The sequence below is a fragment of the Phyllobates terribilis genome, unplaced genomic scaffold (assembly GCF_046119375.1).
Source record: "Phyllobates terribilis strain yellow unplaced genomic scaffold, ASM4611937v1 Scaffold_13__5_contigs__length_258822181, whole genome shotgun sequence".
Lineage (NCBI taxonomy): Eukaryota > Metazoa > Chordata > Amphibia > Anura > Dendrobatidae > Phyllobates > Phyllobates terribilis.
In genome coordinates this window covers 175,449,365-175,466,535 of record NW_027362773.1, presented here as the reverse complement: position 1 = coordinate 175,466,535, position 17,171 = coordinate 175,449,365, and the positions used below count along the sequence as shown (strand labels likewise).

Here is a 17,171-nt window from a genome sequence, read left to right as displayed (position 1 = left end):
GGAACGCCACACAATGTGGACCCTGAAAAATAGATCTCCAGACCAGGTCTTCAACCAAAGGGCCCCGCCGGGCCGAACTGGATCGGCTGAAGCATCAACAAGTAACAATCAGTGCGGAGGACGATAGTGCGGAGGACGATAGTGCGGAGGACGATAGTGCGGAGGACGATAGTGCGGAGGACGATAGTGCGGAGGACGATAGTGCGGAGGACGATAGTGCGGAGGACGATAGTGCGGAGGACGATAGTGCGGAGGACGATAGTGCGGAGGACGATAGTGCGGAGGACCGGCAAAACCTCATCTCAAAGACATTTATTCCCAAACACATTCCAACTGGTTGCGCCACTAATAAGGGACCTTGTTGCGCGTGTTGCCGCCATGTTGAGATTAAACGCTCCAGCTCCTGACACGAAGCCTTCTGATGCAATGGATCTCAAGTGACACGTGCCATCAAAAGGAAAGTGGATTTACGAGACGCCCTAGACACGACCACATCGAGCTTCAGCGCCTTGACCTAAAATTCACAAATGGCCTCAGAGTCATTTCCTCCAGCTCCTCTCTAAAGGAATCCCATATCATTAGGCTTCTTCCATCCTCTGATCAGGGATGACATTTGTGAACAGAAAACACTTTTTTGTTAATGGACTTCTAACCCGCCATCGTATCCGCCACCAAAACCAAATGCATCTGTATCCTCAGCAGAGAAACCCGAGCGGCCCCAGTCATCACTTGAGGAAGACGATGAGGCATTGAGTAAAATGCTGCTAATAGCCCGGAGAACCCAGCCCCAGGACCCCCCAGCCCTTATTCTCCACTATAATGGATGGTAGCCTTCTCAGTAAGGTCGGGGATTGATGCGGAGGTTCTTACCACCGCACTGTGGACCTCTCACCTCGCGGGCAGCAGGTTGGTCTTGCACAGGGCACATCCCTCGTTTTTCCTCTGTGCTTTCTTAGACGGGTCTTATATTTAAGGCACTAATCCTCCAGCGTTTGCCTTTCCTCAGACTAGAGAGGAGCCACCATTGTAACTTCCCTGCCCTAAGTAATACCCTCACCAGCTGCGTCTGGAGCCATTCCCAGCGCAGCGCCGCCAACTTGTGACCGCAAACTCTGATTGACCGGACTTCAGCGGTAACGGTCACCAGCCCACAATGTAGTCAATGTGACTAATCAGAAGAAATGACCTGCAGTCAAGCTGCTATGCAGGTAAAATAGGAGCATGTTCACACTGCGCAGTCCTTATTCACACAGGACGTCGCTATGACGGAGGGTAAGGCTTTAATATTAGAGGTTAGGACCATCCCGAGCTCGGGTGCACCTTCACCTTGGTGGAAGGCTTCTAGGCTTTTTTTTTAATCAAAAATATTGCCCCCAATGTTATTTATAGGCAGGATTACTTTTACTGCTTTACTTACAAAACCCAAGCCAGAAATGGCCCCCCTGCTGTAAGTCTATGGGGACGCCCTCACTCCGGGGTGGGACGCCCTCACTCCGGGGTGGGACGCCCTCACTCCGGGGTGGGACGCCCTCACTCCGGGGTGGGACGCCCTCACTCCGGGGTGGGACGCCCTCACTCCGGGGTGGGACGCCCTCACTCCGGGGTGGGACGCCCTCACTCCGGGGTGGGACGCCCTCACTCCGGGGTGGGACGCCCTCACTCCGGGGTGGGACGCCCTCACTCCGGCCTTCATAGACTTACCTTGTGTAGTGACCTTGCTCAGCAATCACTGAAGCTGGCCGGTCACAACCTGCAGGAGACGACCAGAGCGGCGCTGAGAACAGCAGAAGACGGCGGCCGCTGAGATCAGACGTAGGGCAAGGACCTTCCATTAGTGGCACCGCTCAGTCAGTGAAATATAAAACCGCTGGAGCGATGCATTATATACAATCTTAGTCTTACCGGTAGTGGGATTTTACAGAGGCCATAACGGCATCACAAGAGAGGGAGCCGCCAATCAAGGACAGGAACCTACTGAATACAGGGCGGCTCTTCTCCTCCGATCAGTTGGGTTGAGAGCATGAGGCGACCTCCAGACCGTTATCTGTACAACCACCACCCAGACGTAGTGCCACCGACCAGTGATAAAAGGGGGGGAATATAAGGGGCTGGCATGGGCTCTGGGAACTCCCGTTACCGGTAAGTAACTAAGATTTCCCCCTTCTTCTATAACAGCGCCACGGAGAGATTTATATAGAAGAACCTTAGGGAGGGATCACCGCCTGTAACACCTTTCTACCAAAGGATAGATCAGCAGAGGACAGGTCAAGCCGCTCATGGTTATGGAAAGTGGAGAGGACCATGTTGTAAATTCACTGCTCAAAGAATATTTATTCGTGTCCGCAACATACAAAACGTAAGAAAATTCACAGACTTATCCAACTGGAGTGGAGTTAAAAAATTACTTTTATTAGACTTATTTAACCCCATTACGTTCAATGACGGGGATGACCCATCATGGCCGACAGGTGCTGTTCGCACACCAGGAAGGACTATCCCCATCAGGCATTTAAACTGCCACTGCAAGTAAACACGTAGAGACGATACAGTGCTGACCGGTGATCCGTATGGGAAGAGGCGCAGGGGCCCACATCACTGTGATTGGTCAGTCAATCTGATTGACCGATCACAGCATGATTGCGTAGGAGAAGCTGAACTATCAGCGCCTCCAGCCCGATCAGCGCTGCTGGTGGCCGAGGTCCTGCAGGATCAGTCAGGAGCGGTGTCAGCGCCGGCCCAGGCTGTTAACCCCTAAATGCTGCGATCGAGCGCAATCGCAGCATTCAAGAGGCAGACAGAGGGTTGGGAGCTCCCTCTGCCTTCAGATCGGCACCCCCGTAATGTCATCGCGGGGGCCCGACCGTTACCATGGTGGTCCAGGGTCATGACAACCCCCCGGTCACCAGTCTATGGAAAGCCTCTGAGACCATGCTCACAGGTATAATGCACTGCAATCTACCTGTGGAGAAAGTGAACGTCCCATAGAGGGACTAAGCAAAAAAAAATTATATATTACACTAATAAATACACATTTTTATGTAAAAAAATAAAAACAAAAAAAAAAAAAGTACACATTTGTAATCGCCGCGTCCAGAACGACCCCATCTATAAGCGTGTTACACTAGTTAACCCCTTCAGTGAATGGCGCAAAAAAATCTAAAATATGGGAAATGATGCTTTATCATCATACCGCTGGAAAAAGTGGAATAAAACGTGATCAAAAAGATGAATATAAATATAAATGGCATCTCTGAAAGCGCCATCGTGTCCCGCAACAATCAGGCCGCCAAAACAAAAAGTTACAGCTCTCAGGATACAGCGATGCAGATAATAAAAACTTATAGAAAATAATTGTGTAAAAGCACAAAAACATAAGAAAGTGACATAAATGTGGTAGCGCTGTAATCGTACTGACCCGAAGAATAAAGCTACCTCATCAATCTTACCACACGCGGTACATAAAAACAATTCCGGAATTGTTGCTTTTTGTTTATTCTGCCTCCCAAAAATCGGAATAGAAAGCGATCAAAAAAGGTGACCGAAAATGGCACCAATAACAACGGCAAACGAGCCGTCACATGACTCTGTCGGCCGAAATATGGAAAAATTATAGCTCTCAAAATATGGCGATGCAAAAACTAGATTTTACAAAAAAATGCGTCTTTTAGTGTGTGACAGCTGTCAATCATAAAAACCCCATATGATTCTGGTATCGCTGTAATCGCACCAACCCGAAGAATAAAGTAATCTCATCACTTATACCGCACGAGGAACGGCGTAAAAAATAAATAAAACCAATTCTTCACCTGCTGCTGATTTGTTTATTATGTCTCCCAAAGATCGCAGTAAGGCTCTGCCCACATTTATCCTGCGCTCTGCGCTGAGCACTTACACCGGGGTTTCATGTAAATCTCTGAAATACGTGATTCAGACGGAAGATTTCCGGTAATGAGGCAGATGGAGGCGCTGTGGACGCCGTCTCCTCTGTGATCCCACGGTGTCAGTGTTTTTATTAGGCGTGGGATAAAAGCGCCGTCAGCCATAGTTTTGTGAACCTCTGAAAAGGACAACGCTGAACAGAGGCCAGACAGAGTCCAGAGTAACTCTGCTGCCTCATTATAGTGAATGGATCCCTCCGGGGTTTGATCTGAATCGCGTCATTCGGAGATTTAGATGGAAACCTCAATGTAAGTGCTCAGCGAAGAGCACAGGATAAATGTGATCCCAAATGTTATGTAAAATGTTCCCAATAAAAGCTTCACATAAAAAGCCCCCACTCAGGTCTGTCATGTGTTAATGGAAATATAGGGGGCTTCCACGTTACTGGTAGTACAAAGGATCTGGAAAAGCTAAATGGCTCCTCGCCCCCTCAAAAGAAATTCAGCAAATTCTGCGCTCCCAAATCCAAATTCCCCCTTCCTTCTGCGCACCGCAGTGTGCCTAAACCACATTTAGCATTCACATGTTTGGCAGGGGTATAATTTACAAAATGGGGTCACTTGTGGGGGGTTTCCACTGTTTAGGCACATCAGGGGCTCCTCAAACGCAACATGGCGTCCGCTCTCGATTCCAGACAATTTTGTGTTCAAAAAGTCAAACGGTGCTGCTTCCCTTCTGAACTCTGCTGTGCGCCCAAGCAGTGGTTTTCCCCTACATATGGGGTATCGGTGTACTCAGGAGTAGTTGCACAACAAATCCGACGGTCCATTTTCTGTGATTACCCTTGTGAAAATAGCGTCCGCTAATTAGGCCAGCAACTTTACATTCAAAAAGTCAAATGGCGCTCCTTCCCTCTCGACCCCTGCCGTGCGCCCAAACAGTGGTCTTCCCTCACATATGGGGTATCAGTGCACTTGTTGCCCTTGTGAAAATGAAAAAAATTTGGAGTCTGAAGTAACATTTTTGTGAGAAGTTTAAATGTTCATGGTTTCCTTCCACGTTGCTTCAATTCCTGTGAAGCACCTGAAGGGTTAATAATCTTCTTGAATGTGGTGTTGAGCGCCTTGAGAGGTGCAGTTTTTAGAATCGTGCCACTTTTGGGGTATTTTCTGTCATAAAGACCCCTCAAAGTGACTTCAAATGTGATGGGGTCCCTAAAAAAAATGTTTTTGTAAATTTTGTTGGAAAAATGAGAAATCGCTGGTCAACTTTTAACCCTTATAGCTCCCTAACAAAAAAAATTAGGTTTCAAAAATTGTGCTGATGTAAAGTAGACATGGGGGAAATGTTATTTATTAACTCTTTTGTGTGACAGATCTCTCTGATTTAAGGGCATGAAAATTCAAAGTTTGAGAACTGTGACATTTTTGCTACACTTCTAATTATTTCACAAATAAACACAAGTCAAAAACTTTTATCACTATCATGAAGTACAAGATGTCACGAAAAACAGTCTCAGAATCAGCGGGATCCGTTCAAGCTCCAGAGTAATTACCTCATAAAGTGACCCAAATTTAAAAAAAATGAGGCCTGGTCATTAACCTACAAAATGGCTCGGTCCTTAAGGGGTTAATTGTGTGTTTTTCTAAACACACAATTCTTATAAATTGTAATAGGAGTGAAAGGACTAGGGACCCTTATGTCACTGGACCATGTGTCCACCTTCCATATGCGGTTGATGGACCCTTCCGCCTTCTCCGCCCAGGAGGTCACCATGGCCCCGGTAGAATGAGCCTCCACCTTCTCTGGAGCTCACAGATTACTGGAGGAGGCTAGCCCAATGGCCTCCCTGACCATCTAGCTAGGGGACCTCTTGTCACCTGGAGGCCTTTCCTAAACCCCCTGGAAGGGAACAAAGCCTCGCTCTTCCTCCACTCGTTCATCACAACCAAGTCCTCTACCAGGACCCATCCAACGTCTAGGGTGTGAAGTTTTGTGGAAACTTCCGGGAGGTAGGCTGGGTCTGGTCTCGACTTTCCGGCACAGTGGTCATCAGGGCGCGCCGACTTAAACGTCACCAGTGTGCCCTGCGAGTGCGGAGACCCGGGCAGTAGTGTCACCAGCATGCTCGACACCAGGGCACGCCAATCCAGCGCACCCCAAGCATGCGCAGGCCCGAGACAGTGTTAGCTGGAGACATTTCAGAAAATAGGTCCCCGCCTGCACAACACCAACCTCCTGGACTGGTGGTGGCGCTTGCAGACCTGCCGGTGTCCCCAGAAGTCCCCCGACAGACCCGGGTGAGTTCTATCTTCGTACCGTCCTTTATCCAGTTCCCTAAAGGACAGGGAACCAAAACTGATGCGGAGGCGCGGTAAAGCCCTTTTATTTGGTAGGTTTCCTGTCCTTGTTGGGTGGATAGCCTCTCAGGTGGTGCCGTCATGGGAGAAGGGGAAAATAAAAGTATTAAACCGGTGAAAAGCACCATTGTAACTCACCTACACTCCTAAGCAGGAAGGACCATGCTTGTAGGGCAGCTTCTCCTGTAAGATCCCTGGGCTAACCAATGTCCTCCATGGGAAAATCACAGATGCAAAGCACAGAACCATTTCCAGAAGAGGTACTTCGGGGGGGGTTCTCCTCTAAGCCAGCTATTAATATGGTCCCAACATGCTCGTCAGATGGTTTGGAGCATTCGTGCCCCATCAGGCTTCCCAGAGGTGATCTCTGACACTCAGCATCGGGTCAGTGTCGCCACTGCCCAGAAGTACCACGGCCACCAGAGGGTGCCATCAGCGCTCATCATGCCAGCGTCTGCTCGAGGCGGAGATCCACTACGGGAATCGCTACCTCGCAGCATGCGAGAGCCGCCAGCAGCCCCCCAACAAAACCCAACCTCAGCGGGGACTGGGGGTTTCCTTCAAGGACAGGAAACCACTGAAGCCTTCAGAGACGGTCCAACATCTAAATTTATAGGTCTCCTGTCCTTGAAGAGGGGGGGGGGGGGAATCCTCTCTATGGGACATTGTGGGGATGGGAACATCCATAATAAATAAGGTGACAGCCCCCCCCAATATTCCGCAGCGCTGAGCGGTTAGAGCAGCATCGCGCAGCAGCAGGAAGACCCCCGAGGAGGCAGCGAAGCACGAGGCAAGGAGTGAACCCCCATCTACTCTAGTAGCACCTCGCTCGGCCGGCCCCCCCACGCCTGCAGCCGGCACCTCGCTCGGCCGCCCCCCCACGCCTGCAGCCGGCACCTCGCTCGGCCGCCCCCCCACGCCTGCAGCCGGCACCTCGCTCGGCCGCCCCCCCACGCCTGCAGCCGGCACCTCGCTCGGCCGCCCCCCCACGCCTGCAGCCGGCACCTCGCTCGGCCGCCCCCCCACGCCTGCAGCCGGCACCTCGCTCGGCCGCCCCCCCACGCCTGCAGCCGGCACCTCGCTCGGCCGCCCCCCCACGCCTGCAGCCGGCACCTCGCTCGGCCGCCCCCCCACGCCTGCAGCCGGCACCTCGCTCGGCCTCCCCCCCACACCTGCAGCCGGCACCTCGCTCGGCCACCCCCCCACACCTGCAGCCGGCACCTCGCTCGGCCACCCCCCCACACCTGCAGCCGGCACCTCGCTCGGCCACCCCCCCACACCTGCAGCCGGCACCTCGCTCGGCCGCCCCCCCCACGCCTGCAGCCGGCACCTCGCTCGGCCGCCCCCCCACACCTGCAGCCGGCACCTCGCTCGGCCGCCCCCCACGCCTGCAGCTTTTTGGGGCCATCATCTGTATACTCCACCATCCTCATCTCTGTATACTGACACTGTACAGCTGTATTTACAGCGGATCTCACAGAGTTAATAGTAGGCGGAGTATCAGGATGTGGGTGGAGCTCCACACATTGAACCTTTACCCCCAATAAAACCATGAGGAGATGAGGACTAGAAGAGAGGGGGGCTGACCCTAAGTCCATATACTACATCACAGAGAACAGCAGAATGAATGAGAAATCCAAGGAAAGAAGAAGAAGAGCAGAAAGAGGCAGAGAGCAGTGGCCCCTATCTGCACAGACATGGAGGGGCGCACTACTCAACTCTGGTGCCGCCGCTGTTACATAGTGTATATGATGGGGGGTCTGGAGGAGGAGGAGAGGAGGAGAGGAGCAGAGTTACAGGGGGGGGGGGTCTGGAGGAGGAGAGGAGCAGAGTTACAGGGGGGGGGTCTGGAGGAGGAGAGGAGCAGAGTTACAGGGGGGGGGTCTGGAGGAGGAGAGGAGCAGAGTTACAGGGGGGGGGGTCTGGAGGAGGAGAGGAGCAGAGTTACAGGGGGGGGGTCTGGAGGAGGAGAGGAGCAGAGTTACAGGGGGGGGTCTGGAGGAGGAGAGGAGCAGAGTTACAGGGGGGGGTCTGGAGGAGGAGAGGAGCAGAGTTACAGGGGGGGGTCTGGAGGAGGAGAGGAGCAGAGTTACAGGGAGAGGTCTGGAGGAGGAGAGGAGCAGAGTTACAGGGGGGGTTCTGGAGGAGGAGAGGAGCAGAGTTACAGGGGGGGTTCTGGAGGAGGAGAGGAGCAGAGTTACAGGGGGGGTCTGGAGGAGGAGAGGAGCAGAGTTACAGGGGGGGGTCTGGAGGAGGAGAGGAGCAGAGTTACAGGGGGGGGGTCTGGAGGAGGAGAGGAGCAGAGTTACAGGGGGGGGGTCTGGAGGAGGAGAGGAGCAGAGTTACAGGGGGGGGGTCTGGAGGAGGAGAGGAGCAGAGTTACAGGGGGGGGGTCTGGAGGAGGAGAGGAGCAGAGTTACAGGGGGGGGTGTCTGGAGGAGGAGAGGAGCAGAGTTACAGGGGGGGGTCTGGAGGAGGAGAGGAGCAGAGTTACAGGGGGGGGGTCTGGAGGAGGAGAGGAGCAGAGTTACAGGGGGGGGTCTGGAGGAGGAGAGGAGCAGAGTTACAGGGGGGGGGTCTGGAGGAGGAGAGGAGCAGAGTTACAGGGGGGGGTCTGGAGGAGGAGAGGAGCAGAGTTACAGGGGGGAGGTCTGGAGGAGGAGAGGAGCAGAGTTACAGGGGGGAGGTCTGGAGGAGGAGAGGAGCAGAGTTACAGGGGGGGGGGTCTGGAGGAGGAGAGGAGCAGAGTTACAGGGGGGGTCTGGAGGAGGAGAGGAGCAGAGTTACAGGGGGGGGTCTGGAGGAGGAGAGGAGCAGAGTTACAGGGGGAGGTCTGGAGGAGGAGAGGAGCAGAGTTACAGGGGGGAGGTCTGGAGGAGGAGAGGAGCAGAGTTACAGGGGGGGGTCTGGAGGAGGAGAGGAGCAGAGTTACAGGGGGGGGTGTCTGGAGGAGGAGAGGAGCAGAGTTACAGGGGGGGGGGTCTGGAGGAGGAGAGGAGCAGAGTTACAGGGGGGGGGGTCTGGAGGAGGAGAGGAGCAGAGTTACAGGGGGGGGTCTGGAGGAGGAGGAGAGGAGCAGAGTTACAGGGGGGGGTCTGGAGGAGGAGAGGAGCAGAGTTACAGGGGGGAGGTCTGGAGGAGGAGAGGAGCAGAGTTACAGGGGGGAGGTCTGGAGGAGGAGAGGAGCAGAGTTACAGGGGGGAGGTCTGGAGGAGGAGAGGAGCAGAGTTACAGGGGGGAGGTCTGGAGGAGGAGAGGAGCAGAGTTACAGGGGGAGGTCTGGAGGAGGAGAGGAGCAGAGTTACAGGGGGGAGGTCTGGAGGAGGAGAGGAGCAGAGTTACAGGGGGGGGTCTGGAGGAGGAGAGGAGCAGAGTTACAGGGGGGGGGTCTGGAGGAGGAGAGGAGCAGAGTTACAGGGGGGGGTCTGGAGGAGGAGAGGAGCAGAGTTACAGGGGGGGGTCTGGAGGAGGAGAGGAGCAGAGTTACAGGGAGAGGTCTGGAGGAGGAGAGGAGCAGAGTTACAGGGGGGGTTCTGGAGGAGGAGAGGAGCAGAGTTACAGGGGGGGTTCTGGAGGAGGAGAGGAGCAGAGTTACAGGGGGGGTCTGGAGGAGGAGAGGAGCAGAGTTACAGGGGGGGGTCTGGAGGAGGAGAGGAGCAGAGTTACAGGGGGGGGGTCTGGAGGAGGAGAGGAGCAGAGTTACAGGGGGGGGGTCTGGAGGAGGAGAGGAGCAGAGTTACAGGGGGGGGTCTGGAGGAGGAGAGGAGCAGAGTTACAGGGGGGGGGTCTGGAGGAGGAGAGGAGCAGAGTTACAGGGGGGGGTGTCTGGAGGAGGAGAGGAGCAGAGTTACAGGGGGGGGTCTGGAGGAGGAGAGGAGCAGAGTTACAGGGGGGGGGTCTGGAGGAGGAGAGGAGCAGAGTTACAGGGGGGGGTCTGGAGGAGGAGAGGAGCAGAGTTACAGGGGGGGGTCTGGAGGAGGAGAGGAGCAGAGTTACAGGGGGGGGTCTGGAGGAGGAGAGGAGCAGAGTTACAGGGGGGAGGTCTGGAGGAGGAGAGGAGCAGAGTTACAGGGGGGAGGTCTGGAGGAGGAGAGGAGCAGAGTTACAGGGGGGGGGTCTGGAGGAGGAGAGGAGCAGAGTTACAGGGGGGGGTCTGGAGGAGGAGAGGAGCAGAGTTACAGGGGGGGGTCTGGAGGAGGAGAGGAGCAGAGTTACAGGGGGAGGTCTGGAGGAGGAGAGGAGCAGAGTTACAGGGGGGAGGTCTGGAGGAGGAGAGGAGCAGAGTTACAGGGGGGGGGTCTGGAGGAGGAGAGGAGCAGAGTTACAGGGGGGGGTGTCTGGAGGAGGAGAGGAGCAGAGTTACAGGGGGGGGGTCTGGAGGAGGAGAGGAGCAGAGTTACAGGGGGGGGGGTCTGGAGGAGGAGAGGAGCAGAGTTACAGGGGGGGGGTCTGGAGGAGGAGGAGAGGAGGAGAGGAGCAGAGTTACAGGGGGGGGGTCTGGAGGAGGAGAGGAGCAGAGTTACAGAGGGGAGGTCTGGAGGAGGAGAGGAGCAGAGTTACAGGGGGGAGGTCTGGAGGAGGAGAGGAGCAGAGTTACAGGGGGGAGGTCTGGAGGAGGAGAGGAGCAGAGTTACAGGGGGGAGGTCTGGAGGAGGAGAGGAGCAGAGTTACAGGGGGGAGGTCTGGAGGAGGAGAGGAGCAGAGTTACAGGGGGGAGGTCTGGAGGAGGAGAGGAGCAGAGTTACAGGGGGGGGTCTGGAGGAGGAGAGGAGCAGAGTTACAGGGGGGGGTCTGGAGGAGGAGAGGAGCAGAGTTACAGGGGGGGGGGTCTGGAGGAGGAGAGGAGCAGAGTTACAGGGGGGGGGTCTGGAGGAGGAGAGGAGCAGAGTTACAGGGGGGGGGTCTGGAGGAGGAGAGGAGCAGAGTTACAGGGGGGGGGGTCTGGAGGAGGAGAGGAGCAGAGTTACAGGGGGGGGGGTCTGGAGGAGGAGAGGAGCAGAGTTACAGGGGGGAGGTCTGGAGGAGGAGAGGAGCAGAGTTACAGGGGGGAGGTCTGGAGGAGGAGAGGAGCAGAGTTATAGGGGGGGGTCTGGAGGAGGAGAGGAGCAGAGTTACAGGGGGGGGGTCTGGAGGAGGAGAGGAGCAGAGTTACAGGGGGGGGGTCTGGAGGAGGAGAGGAGCAGAGTTACAGGGGGGGGGGTCTGGAGGAGGAGAGGAGCAGAGTTACAGGGGGGAGGTCTGGAGGAGGAGAGGAGCAGAGTTACAGGGGGGAGGTCTGGAGGAGGAGAGGAGCAGAGTTACAGGGGGGAGGTCTGGAGGAGGAGAGGAGCAGAGTTACAGGGGGGAGGTCTGGAGGAGGAGAGGAGCAGAGTTACAGGGGGGGGGGTCTGGAGGAGGAGAGGAGCAGAGTTACAGGGGGGGGGTCTGGAGGAGGAGAGGAGCAGAGTTACAGGGGGGGGGTCTGGAGGAGGAGAGGAGCAGAGTTACAGGGGGGGGTCTGGAGGAGGAGAGGAGCAGAGTTACAGGGGGGGGGGTCTGGAGGAGGAGAGGAGCAGAGTTACAGGGGGGGGGTCTGGAGGAGGAGAGGAGCAGAGTTACAGGGGGGGGGTCTGGAGGAGGAGAGGAGCAGAGTTACAGGGGGGGGGTCTGGAGGAGGAGAGGAGCAGAGTTACAGGGGGGGGTCTGGAGGAGGAGAGGAGCAGAGTTACAGGGGGGGGTCTGGAGGAGGAGAGGAGCAGAGTTACAGGGGGGGGGTCTGGAGGAGGAGAGGAGCAGAGTTACAGGGGGGGGGTCTGGAGGAGGAGAGGAGCAGAGTTACAGGGAGAGGTCTGGAGGAGGAGAGGAGCAGAGTTACAGGGGGGGTTCTGGAGGAGGAGAGGAGCAGAGTTACAGGGGGGTTCTGGAGGAGGAGAGGAGCAGAGTTACAGGGGGGGGTCTGGAGGAGGAGAGGAGCAGAGTTACAGGGGGGGGGTCTGGAGGAGGAGAGGAGCAGAGTTACAGGGGGGGGGTCTGGAGGAGGAGAGGAGCAGAGTTACAGGGGGGGGGGTCTGGAGGAGGAGAGGAGCAGAGTTACAGGGGGGGGGGTCTGGAGGAGGAGAGGAGCAGAGTTACAGGGGGGAGGTCTGGAGGAGGAGAGGAGCAGAGTTACAGGGGGGAGGTCTGGAGGAGGAGAGGAGCAGAGTTACAGGGGGGGGGTCTGGAGGAGGAGAGGAGCAGAGTTACAGGGGGGAGGTCTGGAGGAGGAGAGGAGCAGAGTTACAGGGGGGAGGTCTGGAGGAGGAGAGGAGCAGAGTTACAGGGGGGAGGTCTGGAGGAGGAGAGGAGCAGAGTTACAGGGGGGAGGTCTGGAGGAGGAGAGGAGCAGAGTTACAGGGGGGGGGGTCTGGAGGAGGAGAGGAGCAGAGTTACAGGGGGGGGGTCTGGAGGAGGAGAGGAGCAGAGTTACAGGGGGGGGTCTGGAGGAGGAGAGGAGCAGAGTTACAGGGGGGGGGTCTGGAGGAGGAGAGGAGCAGAGTTACAGGGGGGGGGGTCTGGAGGAGGAGAGGAGCAGAGTTACAGGGGGGGGGTCTGGAGGAGGAGAGGAGCAGAGTTACAGGGGGGGGGGTCTGGAGGAGAAGAGGAGCAGAGTTACAGGGGGGGGGTCTGGAGGAGGAGAGGAGCAGAGTTACAGGGGGGGGTCTGGAGGAGGAGAGGAGCAGAGTTACAGGGGGGGGTCTGGAGGAGGAGAGGAGCAGAGTTACAGGGGGGGGGTCTGGAGGAGGAGAGGAGCAGAGTTACAGGGGGGGGGTCTGGAGGAGGAGAGGAGCAGAGTTACAGGGAGAGGTCTGGAGGAGGAGAGGAGCAGAGTTACAGGGGGGGTTCTGGAGGAGGAGAGGAGCAGAGTTACAGGGGGGTTCTGGAGGAGGAGAGGAGCAGAGTTACAGGGGGGGGTCTGGAGGAGGAGAGGAGCAGAGTTACAGGGGGGGGTCTGGAGGAGGAGAGGAGCAGAGTTACAGGGGGGGGTCTGGAGGAGGAGAGGAGCAGAGTTACAGGGGGGGGTCTGGAGGAGGAGAGGAGCAGAGTTACAGGGGGGGGGTCTGGAGGAGGAGAGGAGCAGAGTTACAGGGGGGGTCTGGAGGAGGAGAGGAGCAGAGTTACAGGGGGGGGTGTCTGGAGGAGGAGAGAAGCAGAGTTACAGGGGGGGGTCTGGAGGAGGAGAGGAGCAGAGTTACAGGGGGGGGGTCTGAAGGAGGAGAGGAGCAGAGTTACAGGGGGGGGTCTGGAGGAGGAGAGGAGCAGAGTTACAGGGGGGGGTCGGGAGGAGGAGAGGAGCAGAGTTACAGGGGGGGGTCTGGAGGAGGAGAGGAGCAGAGTTACAGGGGGGAGGTCTGGAGGAGGAGAGGAGCAGAGTTACAGGGGGGAGGTCTGGAGGAGGAGAGGAGCAGAGTTACAGGGGGGGGGTCTGGAGGAGGAGAGGAGCAGAGTTACAGGGGGGGGTCTGGAGGAGGAGAGGAGCAGAGTTACAGGGGGGGGTCTGGAGGAGGAGAGGAGCAGAGTTACAGGGGGAGGTCTGGAGGAGGAGAGGAGCAGAGATACAGGGGGGAGGTCTGGAGGAGGAGAGGAGCAGAGTTACAGGGGGGGGGTCTGGAGGAGGAGAGGAGCAGAGTTACAGGGGGGGGTGTCTGGAGGAGGAGAGGAGCAGAGTTACAGGGGGGGGGGTCTGGAGGAGGAGAGGAGCAGAGTTACAGGGGGGGGGTCTGGAGGAGGAGAGGAGCAGAGTTACAGGGGGGGGTCTGGAGGAGGAGAGGAGCAGAGTTACAGGGGGGGGTCTGGAGGAGGAGAGGAGCAGAGTTACAGGGGGGGGTCTGGAGGAGGAGAGGAGCAGAGTTACAGGGGGGAGGTCTGGAGGAGGAGAGGAGCAGAGTTACAGGGGGGAGGTCTGGAGGAGGAGAGGAGCAGAGTTACAGGGGGGGGGTCTGGAGGAGGAGAGGAGCAGAGTTACAGGGGGGGGTCTGGAGGAGGAGAGGAGCAGAGTTACAGGGGGGGGTCTGGAGGAGGAGAGGAGCAGAGTTACAGGGGGAGGTCTGGAGGAGGAGAGGAGCAGAGTTACAGGGGGGAGGTCTGGAGGAGGAGAGGAGCAGAGTTACAGGGGGGGGTCTGGAGGAGGAGAGGAGCAGAGTTACAGGGGGGGGTCTGGAGGAGGAGAGGAGCAGAGTTACAGGGGGGGGTCTGGAGGAGGAGAGGAGCAGAGTTACAGGGGGAGGTCTGGAGGAGGAGAGGAGCAGAGTTACAGGGGGGAGGTCTGGAGGAGGAGAGGAGCAGAGTTACAGGGGGGAAGTCTGGAGGAGGAGAGGAGCAGAGTTACAGGGGGGGGGTCTGGAGGAGGAGAGGAGCAGAGTTACAGGGGGGAGGTCTGGAGGAGGAGAGGAGCAGAGTTACAGGGGGGAGGTCTGGAGGAGGAGAGGAGCAGAGTTACAGGGGGGGGGTCTGGAGGAGGAGGAGCAGAGTTACAGGGGGGGGTCTGGAGGAGGAGAGGAGCAGAGTTACAGGGGGGGGGGTCTGGAGGAGGAGAGGAGCAGAGTTACAGGGGGGGGGTCTGGAGGAGGAGAGGAGCAGAGTTACAGGGGGGAGGTCTGGAGGAGGAGAGGAGCAGAGTTACAGGGGGGAGGTCTGGAGGAGGAGAGGAGCAGAGTTACAGGGGGGGGGTCTGGAGGAGGAGAGGAGCAGAGTTACAGGGGGGGGGTCTGGAGGAGGAGAGGAGCAGAGTTACAGGGGGGGGTCTGGAGGAGGAGAGGAGCAGAGTTACAGGGGGAGGTCTGGAGGAGGAGAGGAGCAGAGTTACAGGGGGGAGGTCTGGAGGAGGAGAGGAGCAGAGTTACAGGGGGGGGGGTCTGGAGGAGGAGAGGAGCAGAGTTACAGGGGGGGGGTCTGGAGGAGGAGAGGAGCAGAGTTACAGGGGGGGGTCTGGAGGAGGAGAGGAGCAGAGTTACAGGGGGAGGTCTGGAGGAGGAGAGGAGCAGAGTTACAGGGGGGAGGTCTGGAGGAGGAGAGGAGCAGAGTTACAGGGGGGAGGTCTGGAGGAGGAGAGGAGCAGAGTTACAGGGGGGAGGTCTGGAGGAGGAGAGGAGCAGAGTTACAGGGGGGGGGGTCTGGAGGAGGAGAGGAGCAGAGTTACAGGGGGGGGGTCTGGAGGAGGAGAGGAGCAGAGTTACAGGGGGGAGGTCTGGAGGAGGAGAGGAGCAGAGTTACAGGGGGGAGGTCTGGAGGAGGAGAGGAGCAGAGTTACAGGGGGGGGGGTCTGGAGGAGGAGGAGCAGAGTTACAGGGGGGGGTCTGGAGGAGGAGAGGAGCAGAGTTACAGGGGGGGGGTCTGGAGGAGGAGAGGAGCAGAGTTACAGGGGGGGTCTGGAGGAGGAGAGGAGCAGAGTTACAGGGGGGGGGTCTGGAGGAGGAGAGGAGCAGAGTTACAGAGGGGGGGAGGTTCTGGAGGAGGAGAGGAGCAGAGTTACAGGGGGGGGTCTGGAGGAGGAGAGGAGCAGAGTTACGGGGGGGGGTCTGGAGGAGGAGAGGAGCAGAGTTACGGGGGGGGTCTGGAGGAGGAGAGGAGCAGAGTTACAGAGGGGGGGAGGTTCTGGAGGAGGAGGAGCCTAAGGGAATAATTAGGGGCGGGGCCAAGATCAGGCAGAGACTCCAGAGCAGCAACAAAACCAGCACAAACCGTCATCTGCTGACGTCATAATGTCAGAACACTGCGCTCAGCGCCGGGGCCTCTCCACCTCCCGTGTGAAGTCAGCCCCGCAGTGAGCGATAACCCAGGGGACCCCGCACCGGATATCCAGCTCGGAGCTCGGCCGCTCAGTCTCACCTTATGCCGGAACTCGCGGGCGATCCTCCGCTCCATGGCGCTCACTGACTGAGGACTGAGGACTCTGCTCCGGGCCGATAACAGGGCGGGGCTACAACACACAGGGCGCTGATTGGTTCTTAATTCCCCCGCCCCTGCACCTGCTGATAATAAATACCTGACCACGCCCACAACTAACAGAAATCGACCGAAGGGAAAAATATATATATATATACCCCGAGAGTGACGTCACTATATATATATATATACCCCGAGAGTGACGTCACTATATATATATATACCCCGAGAGTGACGTCACTATATATATATATATATATATATATATATATATACCCCGAGAGTGACGTCACTATATATATATATATATATATCCCGAGAGTGACGTCACTATATATATATATACCCCGAGAGTGACGTCACTATATATATATATATATACCCCGAGAGTGACGTCACTATATATATATATACCCCGAGAGTGACGTCACTATATATATATATACCCCGAGAGTGACGTCACTATATATATATATACCCCGAGAGTGACGTCACTATATATATATATATATATATACCCCGAGAGGGACGTCACTATATATATATATATATACCCCGAGAGTGACGTCACTATATATATATATATACCCCGAGAGTGACGTCACTATATATATATATATACCCCGAGAGTGACGTCACTATATATATATATACCCCGAGAGTGACGTCACTATATATATATATATATATATATATATACCCCGAGAGGGACGTCACTATATATATATATATATATATACCCCGAGAGTGACGTCACTATATATATATATACCCCGAGAGTGACGTCACTATATATATATATATATATATATCCCGAGAGTGACGTCACTATATATATATATACCCCGAGAGTGACGTCACTATATATATATATACCCCGAGAGTGACGTCACTATATATATATATATATATATATATATCCCGAGAGTGACGTCACTATATATATATATACCCCGAGAGGGACGTCACTATATATATATATATATATATATATCCCGAGAGTGACGTCACTATATATATATATACCCCGAG

At 56.3% G+C, this 17,171-nt stretch overlaps 1 protein-coding gene across 1 annotated transcript in view; it reads right to left on the bottom strand.

Moving 5' to 3' along the window:
* The window catches only part of LOC141174636 (harmonin-like), a 287,226-nt gene extending 271,029 nt beyond the window's left edge, over positions 1 to 16,197 (bottom strand). The window contains exon 1 of the mRNA XM_073659570.1: positions 16,083 to 16,197. Coding sequence (XP_073515671.1) covers positions 16,083 to 16,118 — 36 coding nt within the window. The 5' untranslated portion in view covers positions 16,119 to 16,197. The remainder of the gene's footprint in view (positions 1 to 16,082) is intronic.
* Between the last annotated feature and the right edge of the window lie 974 nt (positions 16,198 to 17,171).